General features: G+C 39.7%; 1 protein-coding gene across 6 annotated transcripts in view; it reads right to left on the bottom strand.

Moving 5' to 3' along the window:
• Positions 1-528: 528 nt before the first annotated feature.
• The window catches only part of RAD52 (RAD52 homolog, DNA repair protein), a 35,997-nt gene continuing 20,697 nt past the window's right edge, over positions 529-15,828 (bottom strand). For all 6 annotated transcript variants that reach the window (XM_055315538.1, XM_055315534.1, XM_055315539.1 and 3 more), the window contains 5 exons: positions 3,852-4,048; positions 3,531-3,673; positions 2,430-2,513; positions 1,855-2,043; positions 529-1,240 (listed from right to left, as the gene is read on the bottom strand). In XM_055315538.1, coding sequence (XP_055171513.1) covers positions 1,179-1,240; positions 1,855-2,043; positions 2,430-2,513; positions 3,531-3,673; positions 3,852-4,048 — 675 coding nt within the window. In that variant the 3' untranslated portion in view covers positions 529-1,178. The remainder of the gene's footprint in view (positions 1,241-1,854; positions 2,044-2,429; positions 2,514-3,530; positions 3,674-3,851; positions 4,049-15,828) is intronic.

Below are 15,828 nucleotides of genomic sequence, written 5' to 3'. Positions count from 1 at the left end.
GAACATATAACCAAATCCATTAATGAAGTTGGTAAGATAAAGGAGAAATCAGGGTAAGCTATGGCCTCTTCATCTTCCATAGGAATAGAAATGGCTGGCTGCCGCCTTGTACTTCAAGAGTTCCTTGCCTCGGGGGGCACCTGGGGGCTCAGCGGTTGAGCATCTGCCTTCAGCTCAGGTCATGATCCTGCGGTCCTGGGATGGAGCCCCCACACCAGGCTCCCAGCACAGAGCCTGCTTCTCCCTCTGCCTGTGTCTCTGCTGTGTCTCATGAAAAAATAAAATCTTTAAAAAGTACCTTGCCTCGGGTCCATAGCTTCCCACAAATGGAACTGTGATCCAAAAATTAATAAAAGCCACAGCTCAAAGATTAGGTAAAAGGCACAGCTGCCCAAGACGCATCTTAAAAAGTAAACTTGTAAACTCATTATTGGCTGGGGGTAGAATTATGAACGTCTGAAACTGGGAAAAATCCATTTACGTTGAGTTCTATCTCCCACCTAAAAAGGAGAAATACAAACACTCACATTTTTTGTTACAAAGTAATTTATTTTGCTTTCTTAAAATGCCTTTTCTTTGGTCTTCTTAGGTTATTTCCTCCATTAGGAAAAAACTGCAGGATAGTGACACCGTGACCTATAAATCAGAGATGTGTATCACAGATGAAAAACATAACCTGGATTACTGCAAAGTAGTAAAACACTGTAGCTTTTGTTCTCAGAAGGATACGCGGTATGGTGTGGACAACGCTAAACACTGAGCCCCACCCAAAGTGAAAGGAGGCAGACATTACAGTAATTTCGTGGAGGCAGTTGCAGGTACTTAGTAGTATAGCTTACATTGCTTGAATGCAGGAAGCCACTGAGGATCCCTAAAATTTCTATCCATATTAACACAGTAGCTTAGGAATAGTGAAGAACATCAAGAGCCAAAGAAAGGGTTTTTAATCTCCACGCCTCCCCCTGCGGTGTGTGACGAGCTTTCTTAAAGCACTTGTCTTCTCACTGCTCAGTTTTATCTGCAGAAGGCTCCAATAGATCTTCTGGGTTAAGTTCAGAATGAAGCAAGGTAAATCCTTGGAAATAAGCTCATTCCCTAGGAATGATGAACAATATTATGACCAAAAAGTAGCTTTAGAAAGTCCCTTTGTGACAAAGTCCAAGGATGTGACCTGAGCCTCAGGATGGATCCAATTTCCTTTTCTTCAAGTCCTGGTTCTTCCTATAGATATCACAGTTTCCTGTGGAAGAAAAAAATCATTTAAATATGGCTGCTGTGGGGATCCCTGGGTGGCTCAGTGGTTGAGTATCTCCCTTCGGCTCAGGGCATGATCCCAGAGTCCCGGGATCGAGTCCCGCATCAGGCTCTCTGCATGGAGCCTGTTTCCCCCTCTGCCTGTGTCTCTGCCTCTCTCTGTATCTCTCATGAATAAATAATAAAATTAAATATATATATGGCTGCTGTGATTTTCAAATGAGGAATAAACTGACCATGAATAATTTCTGATGTTAGTTAAAAACCCTAACATAAACTAAAAGGCTAAGAGTGAAAACTATTAGGGCAGATCACTCTATTAACACTAAACCAAGTTACAATAACCAAACGCAATGGAGAAGCTCTCCATTCTGTCATGTAAGCTCCCTACTGCAAGCAAGGGTTACAAGGGCTACAGCACTGGTCAGGACTGCAAAAGAAGGGTTCTGGCTCATAAGCCAGTTATCTTTCATTTTCTCAGACTGCTGTTCCTCCAGCATACTATCACCCAACTTCTTAAAATGAAATGGCATTCTTCCTCTAAAATGCATAGAATTAAACCCAAGTTCTTTCCATTTTTGTCCCTAAACACATTACTACCTGTGACATCTTGGTTGATGCCGTGCAAGGGTCCAGACTTTCCTTGTGGATTCTGCTGGCAGAGGTTCCAGGTCACCACCTGGTTCTTCAGGACTGTGGTGTCAGGGATCTGGAGCGGCTCTGGTTTACACAAGGCCTTGGTATCACTCTCGCCTGCCTCTGGACCCACATCCCACATTCCAAGGCTGTCTGTGAGGACCAGGATCATGGGAAATGCACAATCAAACAAGCATTCTCACACAAAGCACTGGTCATAGGAAATTCCACGTCACGAGTGGACTATGACAGATTCTGGGACTGCTCTGTCCCCCACCCAAAAGTACAGCAGAGCTTCTCTTAGGACAAGAGAGGAGCTGAGTGTGTGCTAGCAGAACTGCCATCAGCCAGTTATGGGTCTTCTTTTGTCCCAAAACCTTCAGGGCCATAAAACAGATAAAAATGAGGATTTTTATGCCTCTTTTAAAATGTGTTAGTGACAAAAATAAATGAATAAATAAAAATTAAAAAACAAAATGTGTTAGCAACAACCAAAGGTGCATTTCGTAGGTACTCACTGTCATTCACGTGGCTCTTACCTGTAAGGAAGTCATTGTCCGTGGCTGGCTCCGAAACAGCAATCACAGGAGTGCTCTGCCTCAGAGGAGGTGCTGGCGGCGCTGCTACAGTTCCCACGCAAGCAGCGAGCGAGGAGCAAGGAGCGAGACAAATGCACACAATCACTGAACTGCCAGGAGAGCCTCAGAAGTGCAAAGCCGCCTAGAGTTACACCGGCTCCTGGCACAGCCAGCAGCCAAGTCAAGCTTCCTGACTGCCCGTCCCTACCTGCAGATCTACAAGAGATCAGAAAGACTATTCTTTTTTTCTTCTCACCAAATTGGGGTTCATTTCTCCTTAAGCAGCATATAAAATAGAGGGGTTGTGAGAAGCTCTCTGGTCCATTTTTTTACTTTTTAAAGCTATAACCCTTGTTCCAAAAAAATCTTAAGCAGAAATTCAGTATGTAAAACCAATAGAAACAGTGGCTCTGGTTGTGTGGTCAGGGTGGGGACCTCCGCACACCCTTCCCCACCAGGAGTTTCTGCAGTGGTCGGAAGCTCCAGGTCCAGAATAATAGATTAAGAACATCCCTAGCACAGTAAGATGTGTTTTCCCCCTACATTAATTTAAGCCTGTCGGTGCTGAGGGGAATACTAATGAGTTAACCCGAAGAAGGTCCTCTGAATCTTTATAATCCTTCGGGAGAAGCTAGACAAAGATCCATTGGTCTGAGATAAGCCCTTTGTTTCTATTCTCCGGGCAAGACTCCCCAGGAATCTGTCCCAGTACCACGGAGTCTAGACTCGAGTAAACCAAAGCTTAGGATGAAGCGTTATCTTCCAGGAAGTCTGCCTGATATTTGCAGACCACTCAGGCCTCCTAGCAGAGGTGGCCACGGTACCTGGAAGGGAGAAAAGTTCTATCCGCTGCAGTATCTAGTTCTAGATGATGTCAAGGCCTGTTGCCTTCCCTTAAAACAGAGCAATGTCTTTTAAAATGGGACTTTGTTCTCTCAATCACCTAGACTCCTCTCCTGCGTGGAACCTGGGGCAAGTGCCATGGGGTTCCCGCTGGCCAGGGGTCAGGCAGGCCCCTTGGGACAGCTCCCCACTGCCTCCACACCCATCCTTCTCACACACCCAGATTCTTCTTTTCAACTGACGAGGCAAGTAGTTGGACTTGCTGCTGTTTCTCCATCTCCTCCCGGAACTTCTGCTGCAGCTGTTTCTGCCGGAGCTTCCGCTGGTACGTGGCATCGCTCTCCATAGCAGAAGTCAGGCTCCTGCAGCACAAGAGCCACAAGGTAGGCGTGAGGTCCTGAGCTAAGGGAGTAACCCATGTGCGATTCCTGGGGTTGTGCACAGACCAACTGGCTGGCTCAGTGGGTAAAGAATGAAGGTCCCTTGGACCACCTGAAGAGGAAGAGTGGAAAGGGAAGAAACTGGGAACCGTGGCCTCACCGGGAGCTGCCAGCCTTCTCTTCCTGCACCACACAGGGGGGATCCTCTGAGCGGCTCAGTCTGCAAGGGGAGGTCACCTCCCGTGCTTTGGGGGGTCCCAGGACCACGTTCTGCCGGCAGCTGCTATATCTTGCTTGTTCCACAGATGGTTCAAAATCTCGTCTCTTGGCTTTGGTTAAATCCACTTCAAGAGGCAACTAAGAAGGGAAGAGAGGGGGTAAATAACCCTCCAGCTGCACTTCCTTCCTTCCCTTGTCCCAGCCTGACAACCTGGGTTCCTGGAGAGCTGACAGTCCTCATCCGTCACCCCTCTTGGTCCTCAGAAGCTGAGACAAAGGGGACACCTGGGCGGCTCAGCGTTTGAATGCCTGCATTTGGGTCAGGGCGTGATCCCAGATTCCTGGGTTCGAGTCCCACATCAGCCTCCTTGCATGCAGCCTGCTTCTCCCTCTGCCTGTGTCTCTGTCTCTATGTCTCTCATGAATAAATAAATTTAAAAAAGCTGAGACAAAGGATCCACACTTCAACTAATATTTTTAATTACAAGAGAAGTAAAACTATTTTTTACTTTACATCGTTCTGTATTAATCAAGTTTTGATAAAAAGGGATCTTACTTTATGATTCAAGGCAAATGGTCTGTAAGCTCTAATTTGAATCCTTCATTGGCAGCTGGATCTGTCTGATGCTGTGGACTTTTTCTTTTTCATGGAAATGATCACACATAGTCTTTTTGGAGGCCTGCCCTTTCCCAGCCTTTTCTTCCAGGACCTCCCCCTAAAATACCCCATACCACTGAAGAAGCCTCAGGCTGCTATGGCACAGCTCAGTGTCCTTCAAAACACAGGAAGAGGAAAACCGGCAAAGCACGGATGTAAGCTGCTAGCCAAGGCCACAGGCAATCTCCCAACCTGGGGCCGTTCCTGCATCCCACCATCTGTGAGAGCTAACACCAAATGAAAGCCAAACACAAAACAGTCCATACTGTTTGGTTCCCAAAGTACAAAGAGTCTACACTAATCTATGCTGCTAAAAGTGGTTTCTTAGTTGCTTAGTAGTGAAGAGAAGGGAAGGACGACTTGGCAGTGACTGCAAGGGACACTTGAGACTTCTAGGACACTGGTAATGTTTTATCTTGATTTAGATGCTAGTTAAGTGGATGTCTTCATCAAGCTGAACGTTTATGATGAGTATACTTTTCTACATGTTTATAGGTACATTTTTATACTTCAATCAATTTTTATAGTACATGTACTGCCGAAGCAAGCACAATCAATTTTTATAAAGTACAATTTCATTTACATAAAGTTCTAAAACAAGAAAAAAAATCTACAAGGCTGGTGCACCTGGCTGGCTCAGTCGGTACAGCATCCAACTCTTTATCTCAAGGTTGTGAGTTTGAGCCCCACACTGAGTGTAGAGATTATTTTTTAAAGAAAGAAAAGAAAAGAAAGAAAAGGAAAGGAAAGGAAAGGAAAGGAAAGGAAAGGAAAGGAAAGGAAAAGAAAGGAAAGGAAAGGAAAGGAAAGGAAAGGAAAGGAAAGGAAAGGAAAAGAAAGGAAAAGAAAGGAAAAGAAAGGAAAAGAAAGGAAAAGAAAGGAAAAGAAAAGAAAGGAAAAGAAAGGAAAAGAAAGAAGAAAGAAAGAAAAAGAAAATCTATGAGGCTAAATAAAAGTCAGAATAGGGACGTCAGGACAATAGTTACTTTTCAAAGAAGTCAAGTAGTGAATGAGAGGGGGCAGATGGTGCTGGAAGGTGCTGGTAATGGTAATTTTCTTATCTGGGAGATAAATAGCTCTGTTCACTTCTAAAAATTCATCAGGCTGTGACATTATGAATTACGCAGTTTTCTGTGTTTATGTTGCACTTCATTTTTTAAAATCTTAAAAAAAATAAAAGTGAAAAAGAAAAGGAGAAGGATGTTATCAGAATGGTAGACTCTGAAGCTCCAAGGTCCCCACCCCTTCTCCTAGACACTGAGTTAACAACATACAGACTAGAGTACCTTTGTGAGCACTCCAGTGACCAGCTGAGAAGCTATAGGACTCAGGCCAGCATAAAACCAAGACAAGATTCCAACAAAAGAGGTAGGAAAATTCATGGCATTTTGCATGCCCACTCATGCTTCTGCCCCTGCCCTCACCCAGCATACAGCAATACAACCAGCAATACTTCCCATCCTGGGCTCTTCCCCTGGGATGGAAACAAGAGTAAACTGTGCATCCAGTGTTGTGGTTTGTCTGGGGGCTGCCCAAGGCATTGGTTTTTGTCTCACCTGACTCAGCATGCTGATGGGGTCAGCAGAATTTGAAAGCCCTAAAAACAGAGATGAGCACCAGAACACATTAGAGCTACAGTTACAAAGTGAGATGCCAGGAAGAGGGGAATCGCAAAAGGTTTGAGCAGTACTAGAACCTCTAGCTGGGCTGACTGGTGAAGGTCTTCCCCTGCACCAAACCAATACATAAAGACTGGGACAGATGCCTGTTTTCTCAAAAAAAAAAAAAAAAACAAAACAAACAAAAAAAAAAACCAGGGAAATGTGACCCAAAGGAACAAAATGAAACTCCAAAAACTGACCTTAAAAAAACCACAATCTATGAGCTAACAACAAATTTAAAATAACTGTCATAGGGGTACCTGGGTGGCTCAGTTGCTAGGGTGTCTGCCTTTGGCTCAGGTCATGATCCCAGAGTCCTGAGATCAAGCCCCATGTTGGGCTCCCTGCTCAGCCGGGAGTCTGCTTCTCCCTCTCCCTCCAGCTCCTACTGCTTGTGCTCTCTCTGTCAAATAAATAAAATCTTTAAAATACATAAATAAAATAAAATAACTGTCATAAAGATGCTCAATCAGTAAGAGAGAACACAGTTAAATGAAACCAGGACAGTGATGCATGAATACCATGAGAAGAATATTAACAAAATAACTGTCATAGGGGTACCTGGGTGGCTCAGTGGTTTGGCACCTGCCTTTGGCCCAGGGCACGATCCTGGAGTCCCAGGATCGAGTCCCGCATTGGGCTCCCGCCGCATGGAGCCTGCTTCTCCCTCCTCCTGTGTCTCTGCCTCTCTCTCTCTCTCTTTCTCTCTCTGTGTCTATCATAAATAATAAATAAATAAATCTTTTTTAAAAAGCTATAAAAAAGCAGCTAACAATATAAAAAATTTTTAAATATAATAACAGCTGAAAAATTCACTAGAGGGGTTTTACAGCAGACTTGATCTCACAGAAGAAAGAATCAGCAACATGGAAACAGGTTATTTGAAATCATCTCATCAGAGAAACAAAAAAAGAATGAAGAAACATGACAGAGCCTACGGGGCCTATAGGACACCTGTCACACTGTATACTAAAAGAGTCTCAGAAGAATAAAAAGAGAAAGGGGCAGAAAGATTATCTAAAGAAATAATGGCCAAAATCTGAGGAAAAGGAAGGATAAATTCAAGAAGCTCAAAAAACTACTTCTAGGATAAACCCAAAGAGGCACACACCAAGGCACATTATAATCAAACTGCCAGAAGTCAGAGACAGTACATTAATAACAGACTACCAGAAAGAGAAATTAACAAATCCACTTATAATTTCAACAAAAAGAATAAAACACGGGATCCCTGGGTGGCGCAGCAGTTTGGCGCCTGCCTTTGGCCCGGGGCGTGATCCTGGAGACCTGGGATAGAATCCCACGTCGGGCTCCCTGCATGGAGCCTGCTTCTCCCTCTGCCTCTCTGTCTCTCTCTGTGTGACTATCATGAATAAATAAAATCTTTAAAAAAAAAAAAAAAGAATAAAACACTTTTAGCAACAAATGAACCAAGGAGGTAAAATACCTGCACAGTGAAAACTGTAAGACACTGATGAAAGAAACTGAAGAATAAATAGAAACATATTCCATGCTGTGGACTGGAAGAATTAATATAGAATGTCCAAACAAACCAAAACAATCTATAGATTCAGGACAATTCCTATCAAAATTCCAATGGCATTTTCTACAGAAATAGAACAAACAATATTAAATTTGTCATGAATCACAAAAGACCCCAAATAGTCGAAGCCAACTTGAGAACAAAGCTGAAGGCATCCTGCTACCTGATTTCAAACTGTATTAAAAAGCTATTGTAATCAAAACAGTGTGGTACTGACATAAATACAGACACCTAGAATAATGGAACAGAATACAGAGCTCAGAAATAACCCATGTTTATACAATCAGCAAATTTATGACAAAGAAGCCAAGAATGTACAATGTAGAAAGGACAATCTCTTCAATAAATAAATGTTGGGAAAACTGGACAGTATATGCTAACGAATGAAACTAGACCACTATCTGACGCAATGCAGAAATATACTCAAAATGAAGAACAGACTTGAGTGTAAGACTTGAAACCATAAAACTCCTAGAATAAAACACAGGAGATAAGCCCTTAATATTGGTTTTGGTGATGACTTTTTGGATCTGACACCAAAGCAAAACCAACAAAAGCAAAAATAAACAAGCGTGACTACATCAAACTAAAATGCTTCTGCAGAGCAACAGAAACTATAAACATGAGAAAGTAACCTAATGAATGGATGAAATATTTGTAAATGATAGGGAGTTAATTCCAAAATATGTAAAGAACTCACAACTCAATAGCAAAAAAAAAAAAAAAAAAAAAAAAACAAAAAAACAAAAAAAAAACCACCTAAATAATTTCATTTTTAAAAATGGGCATTTTTCCAAAGATACACAGATGGTCAACAGATGTTTGAAAGGATGCTCAACATCACCAATCATCAGGGAAAGACAAATCAAAACCAAAATGAGATGCCACTTCACACCTGTCAAAATGGCAAAAAAAAAAAAAAGCGTTGGCAAGGATGTAGAGAAAGATGAACCCTTATGCACTGCTGGTGGGAATACAAACTGGTATAGCCACTGTGGAAAACAGTATGGAGGGACCTCAAATAATTAAAAATAGAACTACCATGTGATCCATCAATTCCACTTCTGGGTATTTATCCAAAGAAAACAAAAATACTAACTCAGAAAGATATCTGCACCCCATGTCCACCGCAGCATTATTTACAATAGCCAAGGTATGGAAATAACCTAAGTGTCCAACCGTGGATGAATGGATAAAGAAAATGTAATAAATATACATTGGAATATTATTCAGCCATAAAGAAGAAGGAATTCTTGCTATTTTCCACAATGTGGATGCACCTTGAGGGCATTATGCTACTGAAGTGAGACAGAGAAAGACAAACACCGTATCATCTCACTTACATGTGGAATCTCATGGGGGAGAGGGAGCACATAGGTACAGAGAACAGATCAGTAGTTGCCAGGAACAGGCAGGTGGCAGGCAAAATAGGAGGTGGGAGGGTGTGTGAAAAAGCACAAACTTCCAGTTATAAAATAAGTCATGGGAATATAATGCACAGCATAGTGACTAAAGTTAATAATACTGTATATTTGAAAATTGCTAAAAGAGTAAATCTTAAAAGTTATTTTAAAAAAAACTGTAACTAGGTATGGTGACAGATGTTATCTAGACTTATTATGTTGATAATGTAATAATCTATCAAGTATCAAATTATGCTGTATCCTAAAACTAAAATAATGTTATATTCAATTATATCTCAATTTTTAAAAAGTCAAAGACAAAAAGAAATCTTGAAAGCAGCAAGAGAAAAACAAATTATCACATACAAGAGAGCCTCCATAAGATTATTAGGTTTCTCCTTATTGGCCAGAACAGAGTGGGATGAAATATTCAAAGTGCTGAAAGAAAAAGACTCAGTCAAGAATACTGTATCCAGCAAAACTATCTTTCAAAAATAGAGAAATTAAGACTATTATAAAAACAAAAGCAGAGGGAGTTCATTTCTACTAGATCTGCTCTGCAAGAAATGGTAAAAGGAGTTCTTCAAACTGAAACAAAAGGATGCTAAACACTAACACAAAGCTATATGAAAATAATAAATTCTCCAGTAAAGGTAAATACAGACATAAATATAGTAGCCTATATTATTGTACTTTTGATGCACAGAATTTTTTTTTTTATTCATTCATGAGACACACACACAGAGAGGCAGAGACACAGGCAGAGGGAGAAGCAGGCTCCCCATAGGGAGCCCGATGCAGAACTCGATCCCAAGACCCCAGGATCATGACCTGAGCCAAAGGCAGACACTCAACCACTGAGCCACCCAGGTGCTCCATGAATATAGAATTTTTAAAAACAATTACAATTAAAAAAAAATTACAGTTTTTATAACAGCAAATCTCGGATACAGGGTATACAATATATAAAGATGTAACATCAATGAGATAAAGTGGAACAGGGGTGGAGTTGTAAAGGAATAGAGTTGTTGTATGCAACTGAACTTATCAAGTTAGAATGCTACAACTTTAAGATGTTTTAAAATTGCAATGATAACCACAAGGGAAATAGCTATAGAATATACACAAAAGGAAGTAAGAAGGGAATCAAATCATGTCACTACCCAAAAGTCAACAGAACACAAATGAAGGCAGTAAGAGGGAAAGGAGGAACAAAAAAGCTACAAAATACAGAAAACAATAAAATGGCAATAGTAAGTCCTTCCCTATCAATACTTCAAATGTAAATGGATTAAACACCCCAATCAAGTGACAGATTGGCTAGTCAGATTTAAAAAAACAAGATACAAGTATATGCTTCTTATGAGAGACTCACCTTATATCTAAGGACACATGGTAAAGGTGAAAGGATGAGAAAAAATATTCCATATAACTGATACAAAAGAAGAGCAAGGCAGGTTATACTAATACCAGACAAAACAGACTTTAAGTCTAAAACTGTTACAAGAGACAAAGGAGGACATTATATAACGATTAAAGGGTCAATTCACTGAATAGGTATAACAATTATACATCTTTGTGTACCAAACACCAGAGCTCCTAAATACATAAAAGAAACTGACAGAACTGGAAGGAGAAATAAATAGCAACACAATACAATAATAGTAGGAGTTGTCAAATTGTACTTCCAATAGTGGGTAGAATAACCAAATAGGAGATCAATAAGGAAATAGAGGATTTGAACTTTATAAAGCCAGCTGGACCTAACAGACATATACCCAATACTACCCAAAAACAGAATATAAATTCTTCTCAATATACATGAAATATTCTCTAGGAGAGACCACATGTTAGGCAACAAAACAAGTCTTAACCAGTTGAAGAATACAGAAATCATACAAAAGTATGCTTACTGATCACAGTGGAATGAAGCCAGAAATCAATAGCAGAAGAAAAAAGTGGAAAATCCACAAACATGTAAATTAAACAGTACACTCTTAACCAGTGGGTCAAAGAACAAGTCACAGGGGAAATTAGAAAATATCTTGAGACAATGAAAATGAAACACAACATATCAAAACTTATGGTTTGCAGCAAAAGCAGTGCTAACAGAAAAGTTTATAGCTGACATAAGCTAGTGATAAAATGAAATAAAGCTTGGAGCAGAGATACATGACATACAGAATAGAAAAGCAACAGACAAAAAACTGACAAAACTAAGAATTAGGGGATCCCTGGGTGGCTCAGCAGTTTGGCGCCTGCCTTTGGCCTGGGGCGTGATCCTGGAGTCCCGGGATCGAGTCCCACGTCGGGCTCCTGGCATGGAACCTGCTTCTCCCTTCTCCTGTGTCTCTGCCTGTCTCTCTCTCTCTCTCTCTATCATAAATAAATAAATAAATAAATCTTAAAGAAAAGAAACAAAACAAAACTAAGAATTAGTTTTTTTTAACTTTTTTTTTAAAAGATCAACAAAATTGATAAACCCTTAGCTAGATTAACTAAGAAAAAAAAAGGGAGAAGACTCAAATAACTAAAATCAGAAAGTAGGGACATTATAACAAATGCCACAGAAATAAGATTATAATACAACAAATCAGATAAGCTAGAAGAAATGGACAAATTCCTAGAAACATACAACCTCCCCAGACTTAAACATGAAGAAGCGAACAACCTGAAGAGATCAGTAACTAGTTAAGAGATTAAATCACTAGTCCAAAACCTACCAACAACAAAGCCCAGAACTAGATGGCTTCGTGGGACAATTCTACCAAACATTTGAAGAATTAACACCAGTACTCAAACTCTTCCAAAAGCTAAAGCAGAGGAACATTTCCAATTCATTTTGTAAGACCAAAGTCAAACAATGACACTACATACATTGATCATGATGAGCACTGAGTAATATATATAATTGTTGAATCAACTATATCATACCCCTGAAACTAATATAACACTGCATATTAACTAGACTGGAACTAAAATAAGAAACTTAATAAAACCAAAACAAAACAAAACCAATGACACTACAAGAAGGAAAAAAAAAAAAACTGTGAGAAAACTATAGAACAATATAACTATAGAACAATATCCTTGATGAATATTGATACAAAGATCCTCTGGGGGCACCTGGGTGGCACAGTTGGATAAGCAGCTGACTCTTGATTTCAGCTCAGGTCATGATCTCAGGGTCATGGGACTGAGCTCCAGGTCATCGGACTCCATGCTTAGCAAGGAGTCTGCTTCTTTCCCTCTGCCCCTCTCCTGGCTCATGCATATGCACTCTTTCTCTCTCTCAAATAAATAAATAAATCTTTAAAAAAAAAAAAAAAAAAGACCCTCCGAATACTAGCATACTGAATTCAATAGCACATTAAAAGAATTATATACCACAACCAAGGGGGATTTATTCATAGGAGGCAAAGATGGTTCAACTCCACAAATCAATCAATGTGATATACCAGAGTAACAGGAAGAAGGAACAAAAGTACATGGTAATCTCTATTAATGCAGAAAAAGCATTCGATTAAGACTCAATACCTTTTCATAATAAAAATATTCAACAAACTAGAAATAGAAGGAATATACCTCAACATAATAAAGGCCATATATGAAAAGCCCACAGCCAACATCATACTCAATGGTGAAAGACTGAAAGCTTTTCTATAATATAAGGAACGAGGCAAGGATGACCACTCTCACAACTTATACTCAACATACTGGAAGTCCTAGCCAGAGCAATTCAGCAAGAAAAAGAAATAAAAGGAATCCAAAGTGGAAAAGAAAAATATCTCTAGATGTAGATTACATGATCTCATATGCAGAAAAACCTAAAGACTACAAAAAAATTGTTAGAATAAACAAATTCAGCAAAGTTGAAGGATACAAAAATCAATACACAAAAATTAGTTCTGTCTATACACTAGTAATGAACAATCCAAAAAGAAAATGAAGAAAACAATCCATTTATAATAGCATCAAAAAGAATAAAATACTCAGGAATAAACCTAACCAAGAATGGGAAAGACCTGTACACAGAAAACTACAAAACACTGCTGAAAGTAATTAAAGAAGCCACAAATAAATGGAAAGACATCCCATGTTCATAAACTGGAAGACTTGACATGGTTAAGAGACCTACTGATTCAACACAAACCCTATCAAATTCTCATAGCATCATTTGCATAAACAAAAAATTTCACCCTAAAATTTCATATAGAACCTCAAAAGACTTCAAATAATGAAAACAGTATTGAAAAAGAACAAAATTAAAGGACTCATACCTTCTGATTTCAAAACATACTGCAAAGATACAGTGATCAAAATGGTATGATACTGCCATAAAGACACACAGTCCAATGGAATAGAGAATCCAGACATAAAACTTTGTATATATGATCAAGTGAGTATCAGCAAGTGTGCCAAGACCACTCAATGAGGAAAAGGAAAGTCTTTTCAACAAATGATGCTGGGAAAACTGGATATCCACATGCAAAAGAATGAAGTTAGACCTGTGTCTTACAACATAAACAAAAATAAATCCAAGACAGATTAAAGACCTCAAACCATAAAACTCATAGAAGAAAATTTATGGGAAAAGCTTCAGGACATTGGATTTGACAATGATTTCTTACATATGACACCAAAACCACAGGCAACCAAAGCAAAAAATATACAAATGGGACAATGTCAAACTTAAACACTTTAAATGCAACCTATGAAATAGAAAAATTTGCAATCCTGTCTCTGAAAAGGGGTTAATATTCAGAATATATACAGAATTCCTATAACCCAATAACAAAAAACTAGATAACCCATTTAAAAAAAAATGGGCAAGGGCAGCCCTGGTGGCTCAGCGGTTTAGCGCCACCTGCAGCCCAGGGTGTGATCCTGGAGACCCTGGATCAAGTCCCACGTCGGGCTCCCTGCATGGAGCCTGCTTCTCCCTCTGCCTGTGTCTCTGCCTCTCTCTCTCTCCTCTCTGTGCATTCTCATGAATAAATAATTTAAAACTTTTAAAAAATAAATAAATAAAAATAAATTTTAAAAAATGGGCAAGAAACTTGAATAGTCATTTTTCCAAAGATGATGTACAAATGGCCAAAAAGCATACGAAAAGACGTTCAGTATTGAAACTCATCATCAGAGAAATGTAAATCAAACCCACAAGAAGATAGTACTTCAACACCCACTAGAATGGCTGCTATCAAAAAACACAGAAAATAGTAAGTGTTGGTGAAGATACAAAGAAATTGGAACACTTGTGCACTGTTGATTGAACTATAAAATGATGTGGCCGTTATAGAAAACAGTGCCTCAAAAACTTCCTCAAAAAACTACCATATGAAGGTGTCTGGGTGGCTCATTTGGTTAAGTGGCTGACTCTTTTTTTTTGTTTTTTTAAGATTTTATTTATTTATTCTTGAGAGACACAGAGAGAGAGAGACAGAGAGAGGCAGAGACACAGGCAGAGGGAGAAACAGGCTCCATGCAGGGAGCCCGATGTGGGACTCAATCCCAGATTCTGGGATCGCACCCTGAGCCAAAGGCTCAACGGCTTAGCCACCCACGTGTCCCATGTGCATGACTCTTGATCTCAGCTCAGGTTTTGAGCTCAGATGAGCTCAAGCTCTGCGTAAAAATAAATAAATAAATAAATAAATAAATAAATAAATAAATAAATAAACAAACAAACAAACAAACAAACCCTACCATATGATCCAGCAATCCCACCTAGATATTTATCCAAAATAACTGAAAGCAGGATCTTGAAGTGGTATTTGCAAACCCATGTTCCTAACAGACTATTCCCAAATCAAGAGATGAAAGCCATCCAAATGTCCATTGATGGAAAAAAGGAAAAAAGAAAATGCAGTGTATACATTCAGTGGAATATTGTTCAGCCTTAAAAAAAAGAAGGTAATTCTTGTTTTTTTTAAAGGATTTTATGCATAAGTAATCTCTACACCCAACACAGGGCTCAAACTTACAACCTGAGATTAAGAGCTGCGTGCTCAACTGACTAAGTCAGTCAAGTGCACCAAAAAAAAAGGAAGATAATTCTGCCATAGGCTCAACATAGATGAAACTTGAGGACTTTATGCTAAGTGAAATAAGTCACCAAAAAAAGTAAAAAACCAGGATGATTTCACTTACACGAGGCATCTAAAGTAGTCAAATTCATAGTAACAGTAAGTAGAATGGTGATAACCAGGGGCTGTTAGAAGGGGGAAAGGGGAGCTGTCCTATGGGTATAGAGTTGCAGGATCCCAAGACTAAAAAGTTCTGGAAATCTATTTCATCAGTGAACTGTACACTTAAAAATGGCTAAAATGGTAAATTTTATGTTATGTGTTTTTTACCATAAGAAAAAAAAAACATGACTAATATACCTCATAAACACAGATGCAAAAAGTCTTACCAAGATAAAGCAAATGGAGTCCAGTAACATATGAAAAGGATTTTAACAAGGGAAAGTGTGGCATTTTGACAGATGCCAAGTGCCACCCCCCTCTGTCAGGGTCTCCACAAGAAGAACCCCTCCAGGACAAGTAGGGGACTGCCGCCCTGGGCAGCAGCACTGCAGGGGGCCTCGAGACCACCCTGGAGACAGCAGCCACTCCACCCAGGCAACAGGAAGGCTCCTCTGCCTGACT

This window comes from Nyctereutes procyonoides, unplaced genomic scaffold, assembly GCF_905146905.1.
Source record: "Nyctereutes procyonoides isolate TBG_1078 unplaced genomic scaffold, NYPRO_anot_genome, whole genome shotgun sequence".
In the NCBI taxonomy this organism is placed as follows: Eukaryota; Metazoa; Chordata; class Mammalia; order Carnivora; family Canidae; genus Nyctereutes; species Nyctereutes procyonoides.
The sequence above is the reverse complement of the archived record's forward strand: the minus strand, read 5'-3'. Positions and strand labels throughout refer to the sequence as shown.